Genomic DNA, 22,254 nt, shown 5'->3' on the forward strand with positions numbered 1-22,254 from the left:
TGAATTAGTTCTACCTACCACGGAATGGGGTCAATATTGCCTAAGTAAAGGTAACCAGTAGGTTTTTTTTTTAGCTGTTGGAGGAAACCGAAGGAGACTCAAACATGAGTGCCAAATGTGTGGAAATAAGAAACCACCCAAAGTTTTCTGATCAGATTTTTCAGCATCCTACAATCCTGCTCATTAGAAGCTCAGTGCAGTTTTTGGGCTATAATCCTTTGATTTACATTACCGGTGTGGCAGAATGGTAATAAATGCTGAATTATTTCAGTTCCACTAGCGGAGTAGTATTTAATCTGTGCAGACAGACAATATTACATTACTTTGCACAATCTTTGTTTGAATAGTAATGTTAAACCTCAGCAGCTGCACTTTACAGAACTTAAGCCTTGCTCATTACCATAGGGTTAGGGGGAATTAATTTAACCCTTTCAATGTCCTTCAATCATGCCATGCATTAGTAAACGCACCACCATGCATCGATTAAAAAGGAACCTGGAACATAGAACATAAGCATTCTAGATTGCACCTTAAGGGTTGATCATGTAGCTGTAGGCTCTCCATACAACTGGAGAAAGGTTCAGGTTTTATTTTATAACAATTTAGATTAGTGTAGAAAATCACTATACAGAACATCTGCCTCCAGCTACAGAACTACAGTACCCTTTGTCTTCCATTTAGCTGAATAAGATGCCACAAAACTGAAACTCTGTTTATCTAATCTTGTACAATGTTTTTACAAATGTAATTCTTTCCATAGTTAGACTTAGATTTTAAGAACAGGATATGAAATATCCTGTCTTGCATATCTTACATGCAGACAAGACCCCACCCCTTCACTCACATTTCCTTTTCCAAATTCGTTAACGTATGTAAAATGTGGTTTGCACGCATAAAACAACTTCTTCAGAAAATAAAATTATAGAAATAGGTTAAAAACTAATTATGCACCTTATTTTTGGTGCATTCTGCCCCGTGGTTTCCTATTGCTCCTGTTCTGCTCAAATAGTTGATTGTTGATAAAATATTGCTAAATACACATTTCAAAATGTGGGTAACGTGGTGTCAAATTAAAAACCTAATTTTTAGCTGTGGAGTAGAAAATACCATCAAGCTTCCCCTTTGGCTTAAAGGATCTGGGTGTAGTATTTATAAAAGTGTATAATCTTGAAGCCCATGGGTGTAGCATTTTGTGCCGGTCCATTGTAGCGTATCGGAATTAAGCAGTGCAAGTCTTTATTAACTTGAATAAAGTAAAAAAGAACTGTCCACATGTTTACTAGCCAAGCCACTCTCTACACAATTTTTTACTCGCAGCTTCTCAACATATTAAGTACAGGTAAGGGATCCGTCATCCGGAAACCCGAAAACTCTGAATTATGGAAAGGCCATCTCCCATAGACTCCATTTTATCCAAATAATCCAGTTTTTTTTTAAAAAAAAAAACTATTTTATTTTTCTTTTAATTTATCCTTATTGGAAGGAAAGATCCGTTAGCCTGAAAACCCCAGGTCCGGAGCATTCTGGATAACAGGTCCCATACCTGTGTATCCTGTTTTACAGAGCAGTTGGTAGTGTAATTCTGAAAATATTTCTTTATTGTTTTTTTATCCATAAAACGTAACCTTTACACAGGCGTGTCATTTGGGATTTGACAGGCTGGGAGAATTAAGAGGAAGTAGGAGTAGTCGGTGGATCTGCTAAATCCTTAATTGGTGTTGTAAACAACTATGTAGTATACCAGGTAATCCTGTAAGGATATTGTGTACCTAGCAGAAAGCTATTCCAGGCTCATTTGAGGTGACAGTCACCTAGCCATCAAACCAGAAAAAAATATGTATATCCATTTAGCATTTTAGTATTTTTGCTGATCAGTATCTAATATAACATAAAATATTTGACATATTTACTACCTTGAGGTCCGGCAGCTGAAAAGGTTACATTAAACTGAAATTCCCCATACATGGACTGACTTGCCAGTTTTCTAACCAACTGGACTAAATGTCATCCTTTATAAGTTGCAGTATAGTTCAGTAATGTTGAGAATATGGTAATATTGTTTGCATTGTCAGAAAGAAAAATGTTTCATTGGTCTCGCCACTGATTCAAGAGCATGATGCTATGTGCTGCTGAACTGTTAGTACTGGGAAGTAGACCTGTACTGTATTATCTCATACAAAGGTCACTAATGTGGGATTCTGGGTTTGATGCACAACGAGGAGCACTGCAAGTGCAGAGTTTTCAGGAAGCTATTCAGAGGAAGGTTTGTTCAGCTAAAAGACTTTCACTTTCTTTTCACCCCGGCAGGTTAGTTTAGCATATGCCTATGAAACTAAAGATGCTCTCTGTCTGGTACTAACCCTCATGAACGGAGGAGATCTGAAATTCCACATTTACCACATGGGAGATGCTGGATTCGAGGAGGGGAGAGCTATATTCTATGCAGCAGAAATCTGCTGCGGCCTGGAGCACCTTCATCAAGAAAGGATAGTTTACAGGTTTGTAGTGATCCTGAAAAAACGTGTGTTTCTCTCCAGCAAGTTTGTGTTGCATTCTATAAGCCCTCCAATGTTTTACACGCACATAGGAGCCTATTTATCATGTTGTATAAAAACTGAAGTGAAGCAATACTGGTGATGTTGTTCATAACAACCAAAGATTAGATTTCATCAGCAAAAAAGCAAAGATCTGATTGGTTACTATGAGCAACATCACCGGTAATGTATCACTCCATTTTTTACACAGCATGATAAATAGACCTATCGGACAGGAGAAGTGACTCATCTCTTTAATTATACAATTATATATGTATTTTTTTTTTTTTAATTTTGCAATTTTTTTCTGCTGATATGCTTATAAGCCTAAAAGCACCACGTGTGTGTGGATGCCGTGCCTGTTAGTGCAGTTGCAGACATAGGGCAGCAGGGATCAAGTTTTTTGTCCTGTAGCATATCTACAGCAGCAGAGAAATCACATGTGCCCCTTGCCTTACATAATACAAATATATAACCTGCTCCCAACAGTCCTGCCAGCACAAAAAGCAGGGGTTTTTTTTTAATACAAATGTCACACTTTTGACTTATTTTCAAGAGACTTAGTAAACCTTTGGCATATGCTTTAAGAGCATTTTAAGAGCATCTTCATTTACTTAAAGAATCCATAAAATGCGGACAGAGACGGTCCTCTTAGCTAATTACATTTTTTATGTATAGGTGTGGGAGCTGCCATATAGCATTCCCAAGAAATTGGTTCTCCTTAGACAAATTATAATAAAAATAACACATCCATTTTTGTTTTCAGAATATATATGTGGGTATTATAACTTGGTAAAAGTCAAATAACTTATTAAACTCTTGCAATTTGTATGCCTTATGGGTCTACTTTTTGAAATGCTTGGCACTTTGGGTTTTCCTGTAAAAGAGAAAGAAACCTCTTGATTAAATCTTGGCTCCCTATAAAGGCCTTCCTCCCAACTGCACCAGCAAAGCATCTAAATACTCCCCGACTCCCCCAAATTTTCATGCTAAATTGCAGAGTAGCATAACCTGGTTGGTGCCCGCCATCTCTCTGCACAGTTGAAGCTGATCTAGCCTTGTCTTTAAAGGAGAACTAAAGCCCCTGTTAATCAAAAATCCCCTTCCATCCATTGGCCCCCCTCACTGTTTTCACCTTCCTTAGTAAGTGGAAAAAGTGTCCCTGTCATGTACCTTGGCATATTCATGCAGAGTAGCACAGCGGAGCTCTCCGGCACCATCTTCTGGTTCCTCGCGGAAGTGAGCGCTGGCACTGAGCTTTTTCGTGCATGCGCAATTGGGACCATTCTGGTATTCGTGCCTACTGCAAATGCGCGGAAAGCTCAGAAGATTCACTAAAGGAAAAGAAGAATATCCAAAGATACAGAAGATGGCGCAGGAGAGCTGCGCTGCTCTGCATGAATATGCCAAGGTACATGACAGGGACACTTTTTCCACTGAGTTACTAAGAATGGAGAAAGCAGTGAGGGGCCAATGAACAGAAGGGGATGGGGATTTTTGATTTCTCCTTTAACTGCTCATGCTCTTCTGCCAGAGAACCAGGGCAAGCAAGTCAAGCAAGCAGATAAGGTGGCCCTAATCCTGCTGAGCTAATCTGCCTTTCATCATGGGTACAAGGGAGCAGGCTGTTAATGGGGTTTGTTGGTAGCCCACATCATTAGTGGGGAGGGAGGCCTCTCAGGGGCCAAAGTGTTTTAAAGGGGTTTGGTTCCTGGGGGTATATAAGGGGTTTGTGAGAAATTGGCTAGGTCACTGCAAGAGAAAAAGAAAAAAATATGTTGATGTGTTTTTATTTTCTTTATTAACAGAGATCTCAAACCAGAAAACATTTTGCTTGATGATGATGGTATGTATTCACATCTGTGCGTAAGTAACACTTCTTCAGAATTATTATGTCTTTTTTTTTATTTTAAAAACTGCTATATCTTTATTTTTTATCTTTCCTTTTTATTTGCATACTGGAAATGGTAAGAAGTGAATCTATAATTTATTTTCTTGTGCTTACCAGCCCCCCCCCAAAAAAAAGATTTTATGAAGGTAATATGGCTCCACGGGCAGGTTTAGACATTCCAATGGCTCAGCCTTACTGACTACAACTTTCCTTATAACCGTAGAGCAGTGGTACACAGGCCCAGGTGCTATTGTAGCTCTGACGGTGAGGAGACAACATAGGTGGCATGAGACCTAAAGCTCCCCTTTGTACTTGGGGCAGTGGTGAATCAGGTCAATTTTCTTTATTTGTTCAATTAACATTTAAATTAAAACAAATATATATTATGCACTACATAAGACTTGGAAAAAGTATTATCCTGTCTGCTCAGGAAAGAGATCAGAAGCCTCAGATGCAGTTTCCCATCTCCTTCCTAGCAGAGCAACATCAGAACAGGTCTTGCTTTTCTTTCTGAAGGTATATCTCTTTGGCTGTACAGGACCAGCAGGTGGTGCCATTGCAAAATTCATTATTTTGGCAGGTAATAAAAACGTAAATAGCTCGGATAAGAAAATAAATAATTAATGTAAATTAAATTAAATTAAAAGTGTTTTAAAAAAGCACCCGAGCAATTTTACATAAAGTTTTACAAATTAGTTGGGTTGTAGCATTCCATAGAAGGCCTGACATCATGCTCATCACTAACCTTTTCTGTTAGGGCTTAGGGAGAGAATTACTTTCTGATTGTTTAAATGTATGAAAAATTGAATATTTGGAACTTCTGTTACTCTTCTTTATGTGTGTGTGACACGTTATACCGTTTTGTTAAACAAGCGACTGGTCCATGTTGTCTCTTAAACTGATATTAAAATTCTCTTGACATCTCAAACAGGGCATATAAGAATCTCGGATCTTGGACTTGCAGTACATATTCCAGAAGATCAAACTATTAAGGGAAGAGTAGGGACTGTTGGATATATGGGTAAGTGTTCCTAAACATGGACCAAAATAATAACAAGCAGATTGACCACTAAAACATATTTCTTTTCCTTATCCAGCTCCAGAAGTGGTAAGAAATGAGAGATACACTTTCAGCCCAGACTGGTGGGCCCTTGGGTGTCTGCTATACGAGATGATTGAGGGCCAATCTCCTTTCCAGCAAAGAAAAAGAAAGATCAAACGAGAAGAGGTTGAGAGGCTTGTAAAGGAAGGGCAAGAAGAGTATTCTGCCAAGTTTTCTTCTGATGCACAATCTTTATGCAAAATGGTGAGTATATTGCTTGGAGTTAACAGAAAATTAGGAATATTTGTAAGTTCCGGGAACTGTAAAAGAGCCTATAAAATACAGGATGTGGTCAGGAAATTTGGCTGGTATATTTAAGAACACAACAGAGAATCATGCTAAAAATGCCCACTGGGATTCTCTTCCAGCCCATTGCCACCAAAGCCCTTCAACAGTATTGAGTCCTGATATCTCCCCAGTTGCTACCCTGTAGCGTCCACTTCTATGGCAGATGTAACCTCACACAACCCCTAAGCTTCGCTTTTCAAAAGCAAACCCAGAGCTCACGGAGCATGTGCAGTGTCCCTGACACTTAAAAGGTGGCCCAACAAAGAGAGGGCAACTGCTCAAATACATTCAAATCTGGAGACATTGGTCTAGTCACATTGAAGTGCTCGAAAATGGCCCGTGATAGTGAGGGGTCATAGAGTACGGATCCGGTTTGGGGGATGGGTATGTATGGGCCTTGACTGTATAATACGTCTGTTATAATTGCCATTATTTATGATTGCACGCATTGGAACATTTCTTGTACACTGTTCTGATTGATGTAACCTTATGATGTTGCTGTAATGAATCTGTTTCAATAAAATCTTTTTTGAGCAAAAAAAAAAGATGGCCCAACAAGAACCAACCATGGGGAGTTGCTGTAGACATTTTTGAAGGCAATAGGTCATTACTATTATAGGGCTGGTACAGTAACTACAGAGTATACATTTTTTTATTTTAAGTGATTTTCTTTTTGATTACCCACCCCACCACCTACCCGTACCAGTATGTAAAAATGAACAGCTTTGCATACATAAATAGCTATTTAGACGAACACATGAATAAATATATGTACAAGGTTTTTTCATTCGTTGTCCTGTTAGTCAGTGAAACCAATCATAATGTGTGATAGCATCACTTGAGCCTCCTTCTCATACTGCTTGGTCAGAGAAATATATCTGCTGGTATACTCAGATACAGCTATAAAATACACAAATCTTCTCCTGTTGTACAAGGGGTGCAGATACCTTCAAAGAGTTTAGGAAACATATTTGCACCCAGAATTTGACTGGTGGTCCTCCTATTTACAGAGAGGGACATTTTGACGGTTCATTGAGAGATGTTATTTAGGGATATGTATCTATATATATATATATATATAGATATAGATATAGATATATATATAATTAAAATACATTCTTCTATAATTGTTTTATAAAAAAAAATGTGCTGATAGATTTAGGTAATAGATTTAGGTTCCACTAAGCACCGATACTGTTCCACAAACAGGCTGGGCGTATAAAATGAGGCCAAGGAAGCTGTCTTACTGCAGTTTTGGGGTAAGACTAATGGGATGCAGAGAGTTTTTGTTTGCAGCTGCCATGTGGTTACTAGCGCAGCCCCTGATCATCCATTACCATGTCATGTTATTGAATGAAAAGCATCTTGGATGCACACAGATTGATGACAGACCCCCTAAAAAAATCCTCGCAAATATCCTCAAGCAAACTTTTCACCTCTCTATGTGTGTCATTAAACTAAAGCTTCTGTATCAGACAACAGCAATCATAGCCCTTTAGCAGTAAAGATCTGTGTCTCCAAAGATGCCCCAGTAGCTCCCCATCTTCATTTTTGCAGATTCACTGCACATGCTCTGTGCTGCTGTCACTTACTGAGCTTAGGAAACAACTCAAAATATACTGTATAAACATAATAGAAATGTCACAATATAAGGCCGATTAGTACTTAATACAGATAATTACTATGACCGTTTCAAAACCAGTGCAATTAGCATCAGAATATAATAATCAGCCTTGTAGCATCAGCTTATATTACAGACAAACCTAATGTTCTACTTATAAATTAGTGACAACCCCTAAGCTTAGCTTCTCAACAGCTGCTCAGAGCCCACTGAGCATGTGAGTGTCACTGACACTTTCCAAGATGGTGACCCCCTGTGACAAGTTTGAAGTCCTGGATCATTGCAGCTATTGACAAGCTGAAACTTTAGGCTGGTGTTCAGTATATAAATTATGGCATTTTTAGCCATATGCATTTTAGGGTTTAGTTCTCCTTTAGTGAATACAGTCTTATTTTGGGGGCTTGTAGCTATGGGGTTCAAACGGCATCAGTTTCATATACAGTGTAACAATTTTGTAGCAGTGCATGGACTACACAGCAACTGACTCATGGGATTCACTCTTCCTTGGGTTTTAACCCACCACAAAGACTAAAAGGCTGCATTCATAAACTTAAAAAAAAATTAGCATAATCCAATGTCATTTTTGATCTCCTCTGTGTATTTCACTGCGTTTTAATGGAGACGTACCTGTTACTTAAATACTTTGTGTCAGTAATTGCTGTTTTCTCCTTATCTGCAAGTTTTTGTTGGCATGAATGCGTTCCATCTCTGATACACAATGGCAGCAAGTAGAGAAAATCACCCAGTATTGTCAGATGAGCACTGCGAGCAAATGAATACAAGTTTAGACAGGAGAAAAGTCTATAATTTCCTCTTACTAGCTTTGTCATGAGACAAAATATCTTCTGTAGGATTTCTACACGTTCTGGATTTTAATGCTTATATGGATGGGATTTTGGTAGGTTTTTTTTATTTGCTCTCAGGAGCTGATGATCCTAAATACTGTGCCTTTGCTTAATTATTCTCCACATTTGCTCGTGTTATAGCTTGAAATTACAATTGATTTCATTGGGATTTTAACCATTGGATTTACACAATACACTTGACAATTTGAAGGTGCCAAATGTTCTTTTATTAAAAGTATATTCACCTCCCTGAGTCCATACTTGGTAGAAATACTGTTCAGGATGGTTTTATGAGGATGTCCAGTCCCTGTTGATGACGTACCCTGTTACCACCTAAACTATAAATCTATATTTATAATGCGAACCATAAAAACTGTCAGAAAACTGGAAAGATTGTGTTGGATACTTTTTTTGGCAAGAGCGCATGGGTATGATTAAACAAGCAATACATGCTTTTATATGCAGGGAGCTAAACAAATGCCTTTTTTGGGATCAGAATTTTATTTTTCAAGTTTGACCAAATGAATCTCAATTTTTACTCAACGTTACCTCTTGCGCCAGACTTGCTTTCGCCACCTCCGACCAGGCAAAGTGCAATAGAGTAGATAGGAGTTCCAAAAAAAGTAGTTGAACATTTTTCTAAGTCCCAAAAAATGCTAGCGTATTTTCCCTTTTCAGGGTGATAGGCTGAAAAAGAGCGTAACATTTTTTTGGGGTAACCCGCTTCTCATACATACTAAAAATGGGATGAGTAATACAAAAGTGTCACGTCTTCCTGGCTAGGCCTGAGATTTTTTCATTTTTTTGAATGCTGAAGTTCAAGGCTATGTACAAACAGCAGCTGCCTGTAAATAGACATTCAAGATGCGCTGCACTGTGATTGGATGTGGTAGTATATCCAGTCACAGTCTCTACATGCCAGCTTTAGGTTATCATGAGCGTGTTGAGAAGCTGGAAGATCCTAAAGAATGCAAAGTGTTTGTTCTTCACATTAGTTCTTCACATAATTCATCTCTAAAGTTCAGTCTAATTTCAGAAACTTTTTGAAAATCTCTAACTCTTTACTCTAGAAAGATGTAGTTACTGATTCTGAATATTGCAGAAAATGTACTTGTATTAAAAAAAACTGGTTTTAACCAGGAGCTGTCTTTAACAGGAGCCAAATCTGCAGGTTATTCAGGCCAGCTCCCAGAATGTTGAGCTACGGACACAGGAAGTGTCTTCTGACTCGCTTCTGCTCAGTTCTGTTGCTCCTGTCAGATGTTTTTTTTATCCAACAAGTTTATCACAGACATGGATTTATATTAGTTATCATAAACTCCAAGGTATATCTTATTATTAGGCCACTGTGCCAACCCTGGGGCTTTTCGGCCCAAACAATTCTCACTGGAGTATGTTTTAAGGGCTGTCAGGCATTTCCCATTGAAGTGAACAGGAGGTACAAGGTTATTTTCAGAAAATTGTCTGTCCACCTAAACTCATACAGAGGAAAAGTAACCAGTGAAATATGAAGAATTAATTTGTTTTAATAGGACACAAGGAAATGACATTTCTGAGCTTTCTGGCTAACATAGTTCATGCCAATAGTCTGAAATAGACTTTGCTTTTTGTTGAATTTAATGGTTTGTTTCTTTCTACAGTTACTTTTGAAAGACCCCAATGAGCGCTTAGGGTGCCAAGGAAGAAGTGCTCAGGAGGTGAAGGAGCATCCCCTGTTTAAGCAAATAAACTTCAAGCGGCTGGAAGCTGGAATACTGGAGCCTCCCTTTAAACCTGATGTAAGATAGTTGCTTACCACATATTTCTCAGTACAAATATATATATAAAGGGAAAGCAGGTTGAAAGGAACAGTTCAGTAAAAAAAAAAACTGGGCAATAGATAGTATGTGCAAAGTAAAAAAATGTTTCTAATATAGTTAGTTAGCCAAAAATGTAATGTATAAAGGCTGGAGTGATCTGATGTCTAATATAATAGCCAGAACACTACTTCCTGTTTTTCAGCTCTTTAACTCTGAGTTAGTCAACGACTTTAAGGGGGCCACATAGGACATAACTGTTCAGTGAGTTTGCAATTGATCCTCAGCATTCAGCTCAGATTCAAAAGCAAGAGTTATGACCCACATGGCCCCCCTAAAGTCACTGATTGGTTACTAAGTAGCCTGGTAACCAATCAGTGGAAACAAAGAGAGCTGAAAAGCAGGAAGTTGTATTGTGGCTATTATGTTAGACATCCAGTCACTCCAGCCTTTATACATTACATTTTTGGCGAACTAACTATATTAGCAACCTTTTTTATTTTGCACATCCTTTTTCATTTACCCAGTTTATTTTTTACCCTGAACAATTCCTATAATGTTTACATAGAGTTTTTTCTCTCAGTCATTAAGGGGTCAAGATGCTTTAGCCAGATGCATTCAAATTTGTGCAGTCGACTGTTATATAGAGTGGGCAGCTGAAAGTCATATTTGTAATACCACCTGAAATATATTTTCAGCCTCAAGCTATTTACTGTAAGGATGTCTTGGATATAGAGCAGTTCTCTACAGTAAAGGGGGTTGATCTGGAGCAGACGGACAATGACTTCTACCACAAATTTGCCACAGGCAACATCTGCATCCCCTGGCAGAACGAGGTGTGTAAGAGACATTGACGGGGGGAGGGAATCTTTGCTCAGTCAGTGTACAGTGAATATATATTTATGCATTATTGCATTATTTAGATGGTGGAGACAGACTGCTTTTGGGACCTAAGTGCACTGCCCACAGATGGAAGCATTCCACCTGACCTAGATTGGAGGGGATTGCCATCCCCGCAACCCAAAAAGGGACTACTTCAGCGTTTCTTCAGCAGACAGGTAACAAAAGCATGGTTTCATCTAAACTACTTCCTGGGGCCAATTATTATTTACATAGCGCCAATTATTATATAAAATAATAAGATGTATACAATGAAAATACAGATCACGTACAAAAAAAGCAATGGATAACGGGTACAAGAGGCAAAGAGGGCCCTGTCCAAAAGAACAGTCTTAAAGATCCAATCATTTAGCCTGAAGTCCGACGATCGGATCATGTGCAGGACCAATTTGGTCCTGATTTGGTGGGATTTTCTGACCTGCCCCATAAATATCTGGTCTTTTTGTCTCCCAAGTACACCTATGGCAAAGTATGGTGCAGACTAAATCTCCCCTCTTTGAATCTGATTATAAAATGAGGTGCAAATTGAAGAGTTCAGTGCTGTTAGGAGCAAGAGAACCTTGTAATTACATCCCTCCCTGGTGCTTTGCAAAGGACGTCCACCTCTGCAAAGTGAAAAAAAACAGGATTATTCACACCCATTTTTTGCTGTTGGTTTGATAAATGCGACTGTGAATGTCAAACCTCGAGAAAGGGATTTCTGGAAAAATAGTTTGAACTGTCTAGCCTAGTGCTACTTTAGTCTAGCCTAGTGCTACTTTAGTCTAGCCTAGTGCTACTTTAGTCTAGCCTAGTGCTACTTTAGTCTAGCCTAGTGCTACTTTAGTCTAGCCTAGTGCTACTTTAGTCTAGCCTAGTGCTACTTTAGTCTAACCTGGTGCTACATTAGGTTTGTGCAAATTTCCAGTGATACAAAGCAGTGTGTGGTGGGTATTTTTGTACCTGAAATCCTCCCCATCAGCAGTGCATTTGCCCATATTTGGCATCTTAACTGTTGAGTGTATATTTGTGTATGCTCAGCTGCCAACATGGTGGCACTGGCTTAAGTCTAAGAGTAACCCTTGGGCACCAATGATTTTAGCTGCAGATTTGTACATCTTCATCATATTAGCCCGTTAAAATGGTTACCTGTGTTTTCCATGCTTTTCTGCTTTTACATCAGATTTTGGTTTGTTACACAAAAAAACATTTTCAGTGTATGCATAATCTTTCCTATTTAAAAAGAACAGTATGGAACTGGAAAGAGTTTAGAAAGGCATGGGAGGAGAGCCAAATACAGCTTGTTCAATAGAAGTACCTCATTAAAATGTACATGTTTATTAAATGTTAATGGGGCCTTTTTAATCAATTTGGAAAAATGTTTTGTTTTCATAAGATTTTTAAAGCGTACGGACACTTAAGGACTCTTACACAAACAAAGGTGTTTGCATCTGCCTTTGTTGTATAGACAGGGAACTGGCCTCTAGAGATGATATAAACCAAGAGTGATGCTGAGAGTCTGAGCTTAGACTATTGGCCACTTGCATTGATGCCTGGAGCTTTCGCTGTAATGCTGTTTTCAAATCAGTGGAGAGTTTTCTCTGGTGCTCTCGTGATCCACCGAGTGGTAAAAAGATAGAAGCTATAAATATTTTAACAATTGCTTTTTAAAAAAAAAAACATAGATAAAAGTAGCTCTAAATAGTATATGGGAAAAATAATCCATGGGAATAAAAGTACTGGGATCTCTAGGGGGACCCAAAACATTGGATGGGAATGCCTAGTCTGACTGCCAGTCAGAGTAGATTTGAGTGTGAAAACGTATTTGCTCTGGACCTTTCCTTCAGTGTTACACGCATTGTGAACATCTAGCGAGTATAATTTATGTTTTGGGTAGCCGAGGATGAGTATAACCATGCTTTATCAGCAAGCTCTCATGCAGCCATTACACAACAGTAAGCTTTCACTTTTAAGCTACCAGTAAGTATGCACAGTATAAGTATGAGCACAGTGACATCTACAGGCCATTTGCATGAACACCACATATTCCCCCTATAGTAGGAAAGCATTTGGGCAAATGTAATAAACAACAACGCATCTTAAAGCAATAATATACATTATTCTCATCACATAGTCCTGGGTCCATGCAGGTAGTTTTCTGATTCTCTCAGTACGCCTTATAGGTTCACTTTCTTCAGGCCTATTGCTGTTGACATCAAGAGTAGGAAAATGTCCTTCATCAAATGGAGCTTCTCCAAAGTCATATCTAACAGGAGCAAGACGACTTGCATTCCATATGCGACCATCAGACATTTCATATGTGTATGGTCCTCGCTGGCGTCTCACTTTAAGTGGTGTAGTAAATTTAGATTGTCCTTGTTTCAGTATTCCTGGTTTCTTAATTCTGACTAAAGATCCAGGCTGAAAGTATACTTCTCTGACACGTTTTCTGTCAGTATAAGCCTTGCATTTGGCTTGTTGACGTTTCACAATGTCAGCAGTAGATGATTTTGTAGGCACAGTATTTTGTGGAAGTTTGATGTCTGCAACATGTAACTTAGTGCGCATCTGTCTGCCATGTAATAATTCAGCTGGAGATGATTGAGTTGTTGCATGGTGCGTTGCTCTGTAGTTATGTAGGAACTCTGTTGTAAATACTTTCCAAGATTTCCAAGATTTTGCTGTCTGTAGTGCTTCTTTCAGACTTCTGTTGAATTGCTAGATTTCTCCATTTGCTTGTGGGTAATACACTGAAGATTTCCTAAGCACAATATTCCTCTCTCTCAGAAAGGATTCAAACTCATATGAGACAAACTGGTCCGTTGTCTGATATTAACTCCTTTGGATTACCTTCTCTGCTGAAGACTGTAGACAGAAATGTTATTACTGTAGCTGATGTTATATGAGAAACAAATTCAATTTCAGGCCATTTACTGTAATAGTCTATCAAGGTTATAGCAAATCTACAATATATAGGAGCATCTGTAAAAGGACCGACCATATCAATAGCAAGTTTTTCCCATGCCGAATCAGGGAATGGTACTGGCTGATGTGGTGGTGTATATGTTCTTGTAGTCTTTGTTTTGTACATACAATTCCTTGATGACTCTGTAGTGCAAGTTGTATGAGCTTTTCTTGCAAGGTCTCTTTTATACCAGTAAACAGTGAGCTCCACAGACAACATAGCCATCTACTAAGGACAGTTCGTGTCTAATCCTGTAGTAAGGTTGAAGATCAGGACTGAGTTTCTTCTCAGCATTTGGCCATTTGCTTTGTAAGATGTCCTGTAGTTTTACTTGAATTGGACATGTGAGGCAAGCTTGCTTAAAATGAGCAGCTGTAACTGTAGATGATAGTAAATTAGTCAATGCTACAACTTCTATGTCCTCATGCAGTGTATCAGAAGCTGCAGGTAAAGGTAACCGTGACAAACAATCAGCAGTAAGATTTTTCAAACCTGGTTTGTATTGCATTTTGTAGTTGAAATTCAGTAGCCTTGCTGACCATCTAGCTATACTCATTCCAGCTCTTCCTAGTCCCTTTGTTGTAAGCAGTGTAGTTAAAGGGCTATGATCAGTGCATAAGGTAAATTCTCTACCCCATAGGGAGGTTCTCCATTTTTCTGTTGTCCACACATGTTTGAGCTTCTTTTTCAACAGTGGAATACTTACGCTCTGTCTCTGTAAGTGTTCTGGATGCAAATGCAACAGCTGTATGATCAGCATGAATCTGTGTGAGAACTGCACCAACGCCATAGTCTGAAGCATCTGTAGTAACCATAGTGGGTAGTGCAGGATCAAATAAAGCTAGCACTGGACTGTTCACAATTAGCTGTTTCACTATTTCATATAGCTTTGTTGAGCAGACTCTGACCACACCAGACTTAAGTTCCACGTAGTAGTGCTCTAAGTGCCTCCACAACTGAAGCATAGTTGGGAACAAACTTAGAATACCATTAAGTAAGAACTAAGAAAGCTCGTAAGGTCTGGAAATCAGATGGGGGAGGTGCTTGTGTAACAGCGTTGACATGGTCAGGGTCAGGCAGTTATCCATCTTGTGAGATTATATGACCCAGAAATGACAGCTGAGTTTGTCTGAAGTGGCATTTTGAAAGGTTCAGTTTTAGTCCTGCAGAATCAATGCATTTTAGAACCTTTTCTAGGTACTTGTCATGAAGATCCATAGTTGGAGCGTAGACAATTATATCATCCAAGTAGCATTCTACACCAGGTATGCCATGGGGTATAGAAGACATCATTCTTTGAAAACAACTCAGTGCTGAAGCCAGTCCATAAGGTACACGCTTGAACCGAAACAAACCATCATGGGTGATAAATGCAGTGAGGTCTCTACTTTCCTCATGCAGTAATACTTGATGATAAGCACTCTGAAGATCCAAAGAAGAAAATAATTTTGCTCCTTGGAGTTCTGAAAATATTTCCTCTATGTGTGGCAAGGGATGATTATCCATAACAACAGCTTTATTAGGTTCACGGAGATCAACACACAATCGAATACCTCCAGTTTTCTTCATTGTTACAACAATTGGTGAAACCCATTCAGAGGATTCAGATTTTTCAATCACATCTTGCTCTACCAGTTTCTTTAGTTCCCGTGAGACATTCTCCCTTATAGAGTAGGGCAATCGCCTCAATTTCTGGCGTACTGGTTTTACATCTGGTCTCAACTGAACTTTGTGTACAAAGTTCTTTGCACAGCCCAGTGAAGTTTTGCTTTGTAGTGAAATTTTAGACACTGGCTGTGTGGCAGGCGCTGGTGCTGTAGTAATGAGACCATCAACTAATTGTAGGTTTAATGCAGCAAAGAGATCCCTTCCAAGTATAGCAGTTCCCTTATTCACAATGTAAAAGTCACATTTTGCAGTATTTGATTCAAATTGTACAGTCACTGGCAAGCAACCAAGCACAGGGATTGGATCCTATAAGTAACTGACCAGTTTCAGGGCAGGTGCAACAAGCGGATCTTTTGCAAAGTATTTCAAGAAAATATCCTTTGGTAGAATAGAAACAGCTGAACCTGTATCAAGCATCAGGTTAATGGAGTGTCCCTTGTCAGGAGAAACAGTACTGACACTGACAGTGTATATAAACTTGTCTGGAATAAATGTACCAGCTTTATCCACACTTAATACTGTAACATTTGTAGTAGTGACTTCTTTAGCAGAACTACGGCAGATCTTAGCAAAATCTCCTACTTTTGTGCATTTGCGGCACGGTTTAGCTTTTGCAGGACATGTAACATGATATGCAGTGTGTTGTGTTGAACCACAGCAAAAACAGTATTTTCTATTTGTATTTGCGGCAAGGTTTTGCAGTGTAGGTGAATCCCTTTCCTTAGCACTGTGTTTTGCCTGTGACTGTGCATTATTAGGCCACAGTATTGAATTCACAATCTGTACATTCCCAGCAGTTCCCTGTAGCCTCTGCCACTGCTGTTTCAATTTGGCTAGCAACTGTAATAGCCTTTGCAAGGGTTAAATCCTGCTCTAGGAGCAGTCTCTCTCTAATGAGAGGTGAGTTTGTTTTTTCCACTATTTGGTCTCTTAGCATTTCATCTGTTAGATTCCCAAATTCACAAGTAACAACCAGCTCTCTCAAAGCTGCTACAAATTGTTCTATGGATTCGCCATGACGTTGTCCACGTTGGCGGAATTTATATCTTTCAGCAACCACATTTACTCTTGGCATGAAAAAGTTCTTTATAGCAGTAAGAGCAGTTTCATAATTATCATCAGGTAATGGTAATGTATTGAATATCCGCTGTCCCTCTGCTCCCAGGCAGTGAATAAGTAAAGCATACTTTCTAGCAGCAGAAATCTCCCCTTGGTCAGCAGCAACAATGTAATTTTCAAACAGCTACCAGGAAGTATGCGCAGTATAAGTATGAGCACAGTAAAACATCTACAGGCCATTTGCATGAACACCACATAATTCCCCTGCAGTATGAGAGGCAGGGTACGATAATTAAATAAAAGGAACAAGGAAGAAACCACTTCCAGCCTCTGAATGTCACAGTATACAGACAAATATTACAACTGTGTGAATAAAATCTATGGTACCACATGGCAACAGCACAATTTATGGGGGAATTGCACCCTCAACCATATCAAATGAAATATTAGCCTTTATTTAAAGGGACACTGTCATGGGAGAAAATGTTTCAGTTAATAGTGCTGCTCCAGCAGAATTCTGCACTGAATCCATTTCTCAAAAGAGCAAACTGATTTTTTTTTTTATATTGAAATCTGACATGGGGCTAGACATATTGTCCGTTTCCCAACTGCCTCCAGTCATGTGCTCTGATAAACTTCAGTCACACTTTACTGCTGTACTGCAAGTTGGAGTGATATCACCCCCTCCCTTCCCCCCCCAGCAGCCTAACAACAGAACAATGGGAAGGTAACCAGATAACAGCTCCCTAATACAAGATAACGGCTGCCTGGTAGATCTACTGTAAGAACAGCACTCGGTGGTAAAATCCAGGTCCCATTGTGACACATTCAGTTACATTGAGTAGGAGAAACCACAGCCTGCCAGAAAGTAGGGATGCACCGAATCCACTATTTGGTATTCAGACGAATCTGAAATTGACATATGCAAATTCGGATCCGGTTCAGCCAGGCACAAGGATTCGGCTGAATCCGAATCCCGAACTGACTCCTGGATTCGGTGCATTCCTACCAGAAAGCAGTTCCACCCTAAAGTGCTGGCTCTTTCTGAAAGCACATGACCAGGCAAAATGACCCGAGATGGCTGCCTACACACCGATATTACAACTAAAAAGAAAATACACTTGCTGGTACACCATAAAAATCATGACCGAATCCCTTTAAATTATATATTTACTATCTGTTAAAAAGTACACATGTACCATACCAACATTTCTTCTACATCTAGAGGGAACACATTTTCAAATGAATCACTAAAATGTTCGTGTTTTGTGTCTTTTTATATCCCCCCCATGCTGTAATGGTTTTCCTAAGAACTCAATTATGTGCCGATGACTAGAACGTTAATAAGAAAGCCACCAGACGTGTCCTACGCAAACAATATCAGTCACTTTGCCGTTCCCTGCGGCAGACTTTGCTTCTCCCATGTGGCATAAAGAGAGTGTTGCTTTTAGCCACTGGGAAGCCAGTCTTGTGAAACTTTTCTCCATGATAATTATAATAAAATCACGGCCTCTGGCCTCACTTTGGTTCCGAGTAGAATGAGCGAGAGACTTGTCTGGGGGCATATAGTGCAGACACCAGCACATCCCCTTTTCAGTGACCTTTACTGTGAATAGACCTCTCATGGTTTCTAATGTTCCCAGCCGGTGACAGCTCTAATTGTTGCAGATTATCAGTTATGGTAACCTGTGTGATCCGCTCTCCCTTCTTTCTTACTCATTATCACTTTGCATTTTCTTCTTTCAACCAGGACTGCTGTGGCAATTGCAGCGATAGCGAAGAGGAGCCGACGCGCTTATAGCCCCAGTGGGGCCCCAGAATTGAACTGCGAACTAAGACGGATCAGTTTACATGTTTTGCACATTTACAGCCATATACCGTCCCTGCTCAAAGGGGGCTGCTGCTTGGCACAGTGCAGTGGGTCTCTGGAGGAGTTAAGGATTCAGTAGTAATGTATAAAGTCACATCTTTCAGTATAGGAATAAATATTTCCAGTGCCTTGTCCCACAGGTATAGTAGCGCCTTCCCTTGTTGCCATAGGACTCCATTGGCCTCTCAGGAAGGACACGTCTGTGGAAATCCCTATGGAGGATGTTCAGTTATTTCTTTTTACCTACGTGCTAAGAGATGTTTTTATTTTGTTTATGAAAAAAAAAATAATGTTTTTATATATATATAAAAAATATGTAGCTTAAGAACCCTCCTCCTTTACAGAACCACCTCCTTTTTATGTTCATTTCTGGCACCTGTTTTTTTTTGTTTTGTGTATTTTTTTTTTTATTGCAATAATATGTAACGTTAAATGACTATGTTTTAGATTTCAGAAATCCCAATGTGAAATGCTCAGAAACTATCATGAGAAGCAGTAATTTATTTCAATGTCTGGTCCTGCGCCAGGGAGAGAAAATTAGGGATGCACTGAATATAGGATTCGAATCCTAATGTGCACATGCAAATTGGGGACAGGGAGGGAAATTGAGTGACTTACAAGGAATTTAAAAAAAAATCCCCTTCCCACCCCTAATTTGCATTTGCAATTTGGTTCGGTATTTGGCCGAATGTTTCACGAAGGATTCGGGGTTCAGCTGAATCCAAAATAGTGGATTCGGTGCATCCCTAGAGAAAATCTCGTGGCACAGTCACAGTTTTGTGCTTTTATTGCATTTCAACATCCCAACATTTCGTGCACATACAGAAGGATTTTAATTTATTGAAGCAATGCATCTCTGGCACCATTTGAAACTATAGGAATGATTTATAGGCAACCCTTATTTGTAATGAGTTGTTTATCTACCCTCATTTGTAATTATGTATTCTCACTGTCCTTATAGAAAGAAAACTGCGCTTGGCTTAACACACGGGTGGTCATTGCTAATGAAATCTTTGTTTGCCCTTTATAAGCACTAATCAGACACTAATGGAATAAGAATGGACATGGGTGGATTGGAAATTCGCTAGCGGCCATTATGTGGCATGTTCCAGTAGAATGATGTCTGCTTAGGCAGAGCCCATGCTGCTTCAGGTGGCTTCGATCAGTAAAGGGGCTGTTAAGTTGGCTTATAGTATGTATGAACTTATAGTATGTATGAACTTATAGTATGTTGCCCTATTTCTAGTAACTTCAGTATGTCTTTTTTTTATATATATATATATATATATATATATATATATATATATATATATATATATATATATATAACGTTTGCAGTTATCTGCCTTCTTTTTCTGCCTCTTTCTGGCCTTCGCATGGGGGTCACTGACCCTGCCACACACAAATCTACAGTTAAAGGGATACTGTCATGGGAAAAAAATAATTTTTCAAAATGGATCAGTTAATAGTGCTGCTCCAGCAGAATTTTGCACTGAAATCCATTTCTCAAAAGAGCAAACAGATTTTTTTATATTCAATTTTGAAATCTGACATGGGGCTAGACATATTGTCAATTTCCCAGCTGCCCCAAGTCATGTGACTTGTGCTCTGATAAACTTCAATCACTCTGTGATATCACCCCCTCCCTTTCCCCCCCCCCAGCAGCCAAACAAAAGAACAATGGATAGGTAATCAGATAGCAGCTCCCTAACACAAGATAACAGCTGCCTGGTAGATGTAAGAACAACACTCAATAGTAAAAACCCATGTCCCACTGAGACACATTCAGTTACATTGAGAAGGAAAAACAGCAGCCTGCCAGAAAGAATTTCTCTCCTAAAGTGCAGGCACAAGTCACATGACCAGGGGCAGCTGGGAAATTGACAAAATGTCTAGCCCCATGTCAGATTTCAAAATTGAATATAAAAAAAATCAGTTTGCTCTTTTGAGAAATGGATTTCGGTGCAGAAGTCTGCTGGAGTAGTACTATTAACTGGTGCGTTATAAAAAAAAAAAAAAAAGTATCCCTTTAATACTTTTCTATCTATGCAGGATTTCTATTCATCTCTCATTCATAGCACTGCCCAGTTGCTACAGTAAATTGGACCCTTGCAACCAGATAGCTGCTGAAATTCCTCACTGGAGAGCTGCAGGACAAAAAGCTAAATTGTTTAAAAAAAAAAATGGCCAATTGCTGTTTGTTTCAGATTATTAAAGGGATACTGTCATGGGAAAACATTTTTCAAAACGCACCAGTTAATAGTGCTGCTCCAGCAGAATTCAGCACTGAAATCCATTTCTCAAAAGAGCAAACAGATTTTCTTTATATTCAATTTTGAAATCTGACATGGGCTAGACATATTGTCAATTTCCCAGCTGCCCCCAGTCATGTGCTTTCCTAGCTGCCCTAGTCATGTGACATGTGCTCTGATAAATTCCAATCACTCTTTAATGCTGTACTGCAAGTTGGAGTGATATCACCCCCTCCCTCCCCCCCCCCAACAAAGAACAATGGGAAAGTAATGAGATAACAGCTCCCTGGAAGATCTAGGAACAACACTCAATAGTAAAAGCCAAGTCCCACTGAGACTGAATTTTGAAATCTGACATGGGGCTAGACATATTGTCAGTTTCCCAGCTGCCCCAGTCATGTGACTTGTGCCTGCACTTTAGGATGGAACTGCTTTCTGGCAGGCTGTTATTTTTCCTACTTAATGTAACTGAATCAGTCTCGGTGGGACTTGGCTTTTACTGTTGAGTGTTGTTCTTAGATCTTCCAGGTTGCTGTTATCTTGTGTTAGGGAGCTGTTATCTCATTACTTTCCTATTGTTCTTTGTTGGGGGAGGGGTGATATCACTCCAACTTGCAGTACAGCAGTAAAGAGTGACTGAAGTTTATCAGAGCACAAGTCACATGACTGGGGGCAGCTGGGAAACTGACAATATGTATAACCCCATGTCAAATTTCAAAATTGAATATAAAAAAATCTGTTTGCTCTTTTGAGAAATGGATTTCAGTGCTAAATTCTGCTGGAGCAGCACTATTAACTGATGTGTTTTGGAAAAAACAGTATCCCTTTAATCTCTGCATCATACTAAAAGTTAATGTACAGGTAAACCACCCCTTTAACAAATAATAATTGGATTTCATGTATACAGTCAAACCGTGCTGACCAGTTTCTGTATCCTTTTTATTTTTTTTCTATGATTGGTCTTAAAATCCCCGTCTGTAGAGGACTCTCACATAAGGACATATCTAACTCAATGACGTGTATTCTAAATGTGTTCATCCTACTAAATGCTTCATCCAGATCATACTTGCTAATAAATGTTGAAAATACCACTTTTTAACTTACCCGCGTGCCAGTAATCTTCACATTCATGCTTCAAATGCAATTATACATTTTCCTCCTCCTGCCGTGAGATTTTTTTTTTTTCCCTTTACTGCTGGTTATTTTCCTTCCTGAATGTAACTGTGTGTGTGTTACATTTATATTTCAGTGCCGATGGGTTTGCTATTGGTTTGACAGCATATCACAGTCTTCTGCTTTGTAAAGCCACATGTATTATGGCCATTTGTATCCTGTGCAATGACATCGATTTATTGGTATTTTGTTTGGGAAACAGGATTAAACTAGGGCAAACGCTGAAAATAGGCGTGGAACACAGTCGTACTGCTGACCCTATTCAGTCTGGAGCACATTTATAATTAAGTGCAAACAATCAGGCTAAAAGA

The 22,254-nt window shown here is 39.2% G+C and overlaps 1 protein-coding gene across 2 annotated transcripts in view; it reads left to right on the plus strand.

Annotated features, from left to right (window-relative positions):
• grk6.L (G protein-coupled receptor kinase 6 L homeolog) overlaps positions 1 to 19,800 on the plus strand; it is a 39,362-nt gene extending 19,562 nt beyond the window's left edge. For both annotated transcript variants that reach the window (XM_018252207.2, XM_041586226.1), the window contains 8 exons: positions 2,308 to 2,498; positions 4,343 to 4,380; positions 5,357 to 5,446; positions 5,523 to 5,731; positions 9,922 to 10,059; positions 10,776 to 10,913; positions 11,001 to 11,135; positions 18,399 to 19,800. In XM_018252207.2, coding sequence (XP_018107696.1) covers positions 2,308 to 2,498; positions 4,343 to 4,380; positions 5,357 to 5,446; positions 5,523 to 5,731; positions 9,922 to 10,059; positions 10,776 to 10,913; positions 11,001 to 11,135; positions 18,399 to 18,449 — 990 coding nt within the window. In that variant the 3' untranslated portion in view covers positions 18,450 to 19,800. The remainder of the gene's footprint in view (positions 1 to 2,307; positions 2,499 to 4,342; positions 4,381 to 5,356; positions 5,447 to 5,522; positions 5,732 to 9,921; positions 10,060 to 10,775; positions 10,914 to 11,000; positions 11,136 to 18,398) is intronic.
• Positions 19,801 to 22,254: the final 2,454 nt, after the last annotated feature.

Source organism: Xenopus laevis, chromosome 3L, assembly GCF_017654675.1.
Source record: "Xenopus laevis strain J_2021 chromosome 3L, Xenopus_laevis_v10.1, whole genome shotgun sequence".
NCBI lineage: Eukaryota > Metazoa > Chordata > Amphibia > Anura > Pipidae > Xenopus > Xenopus laevis.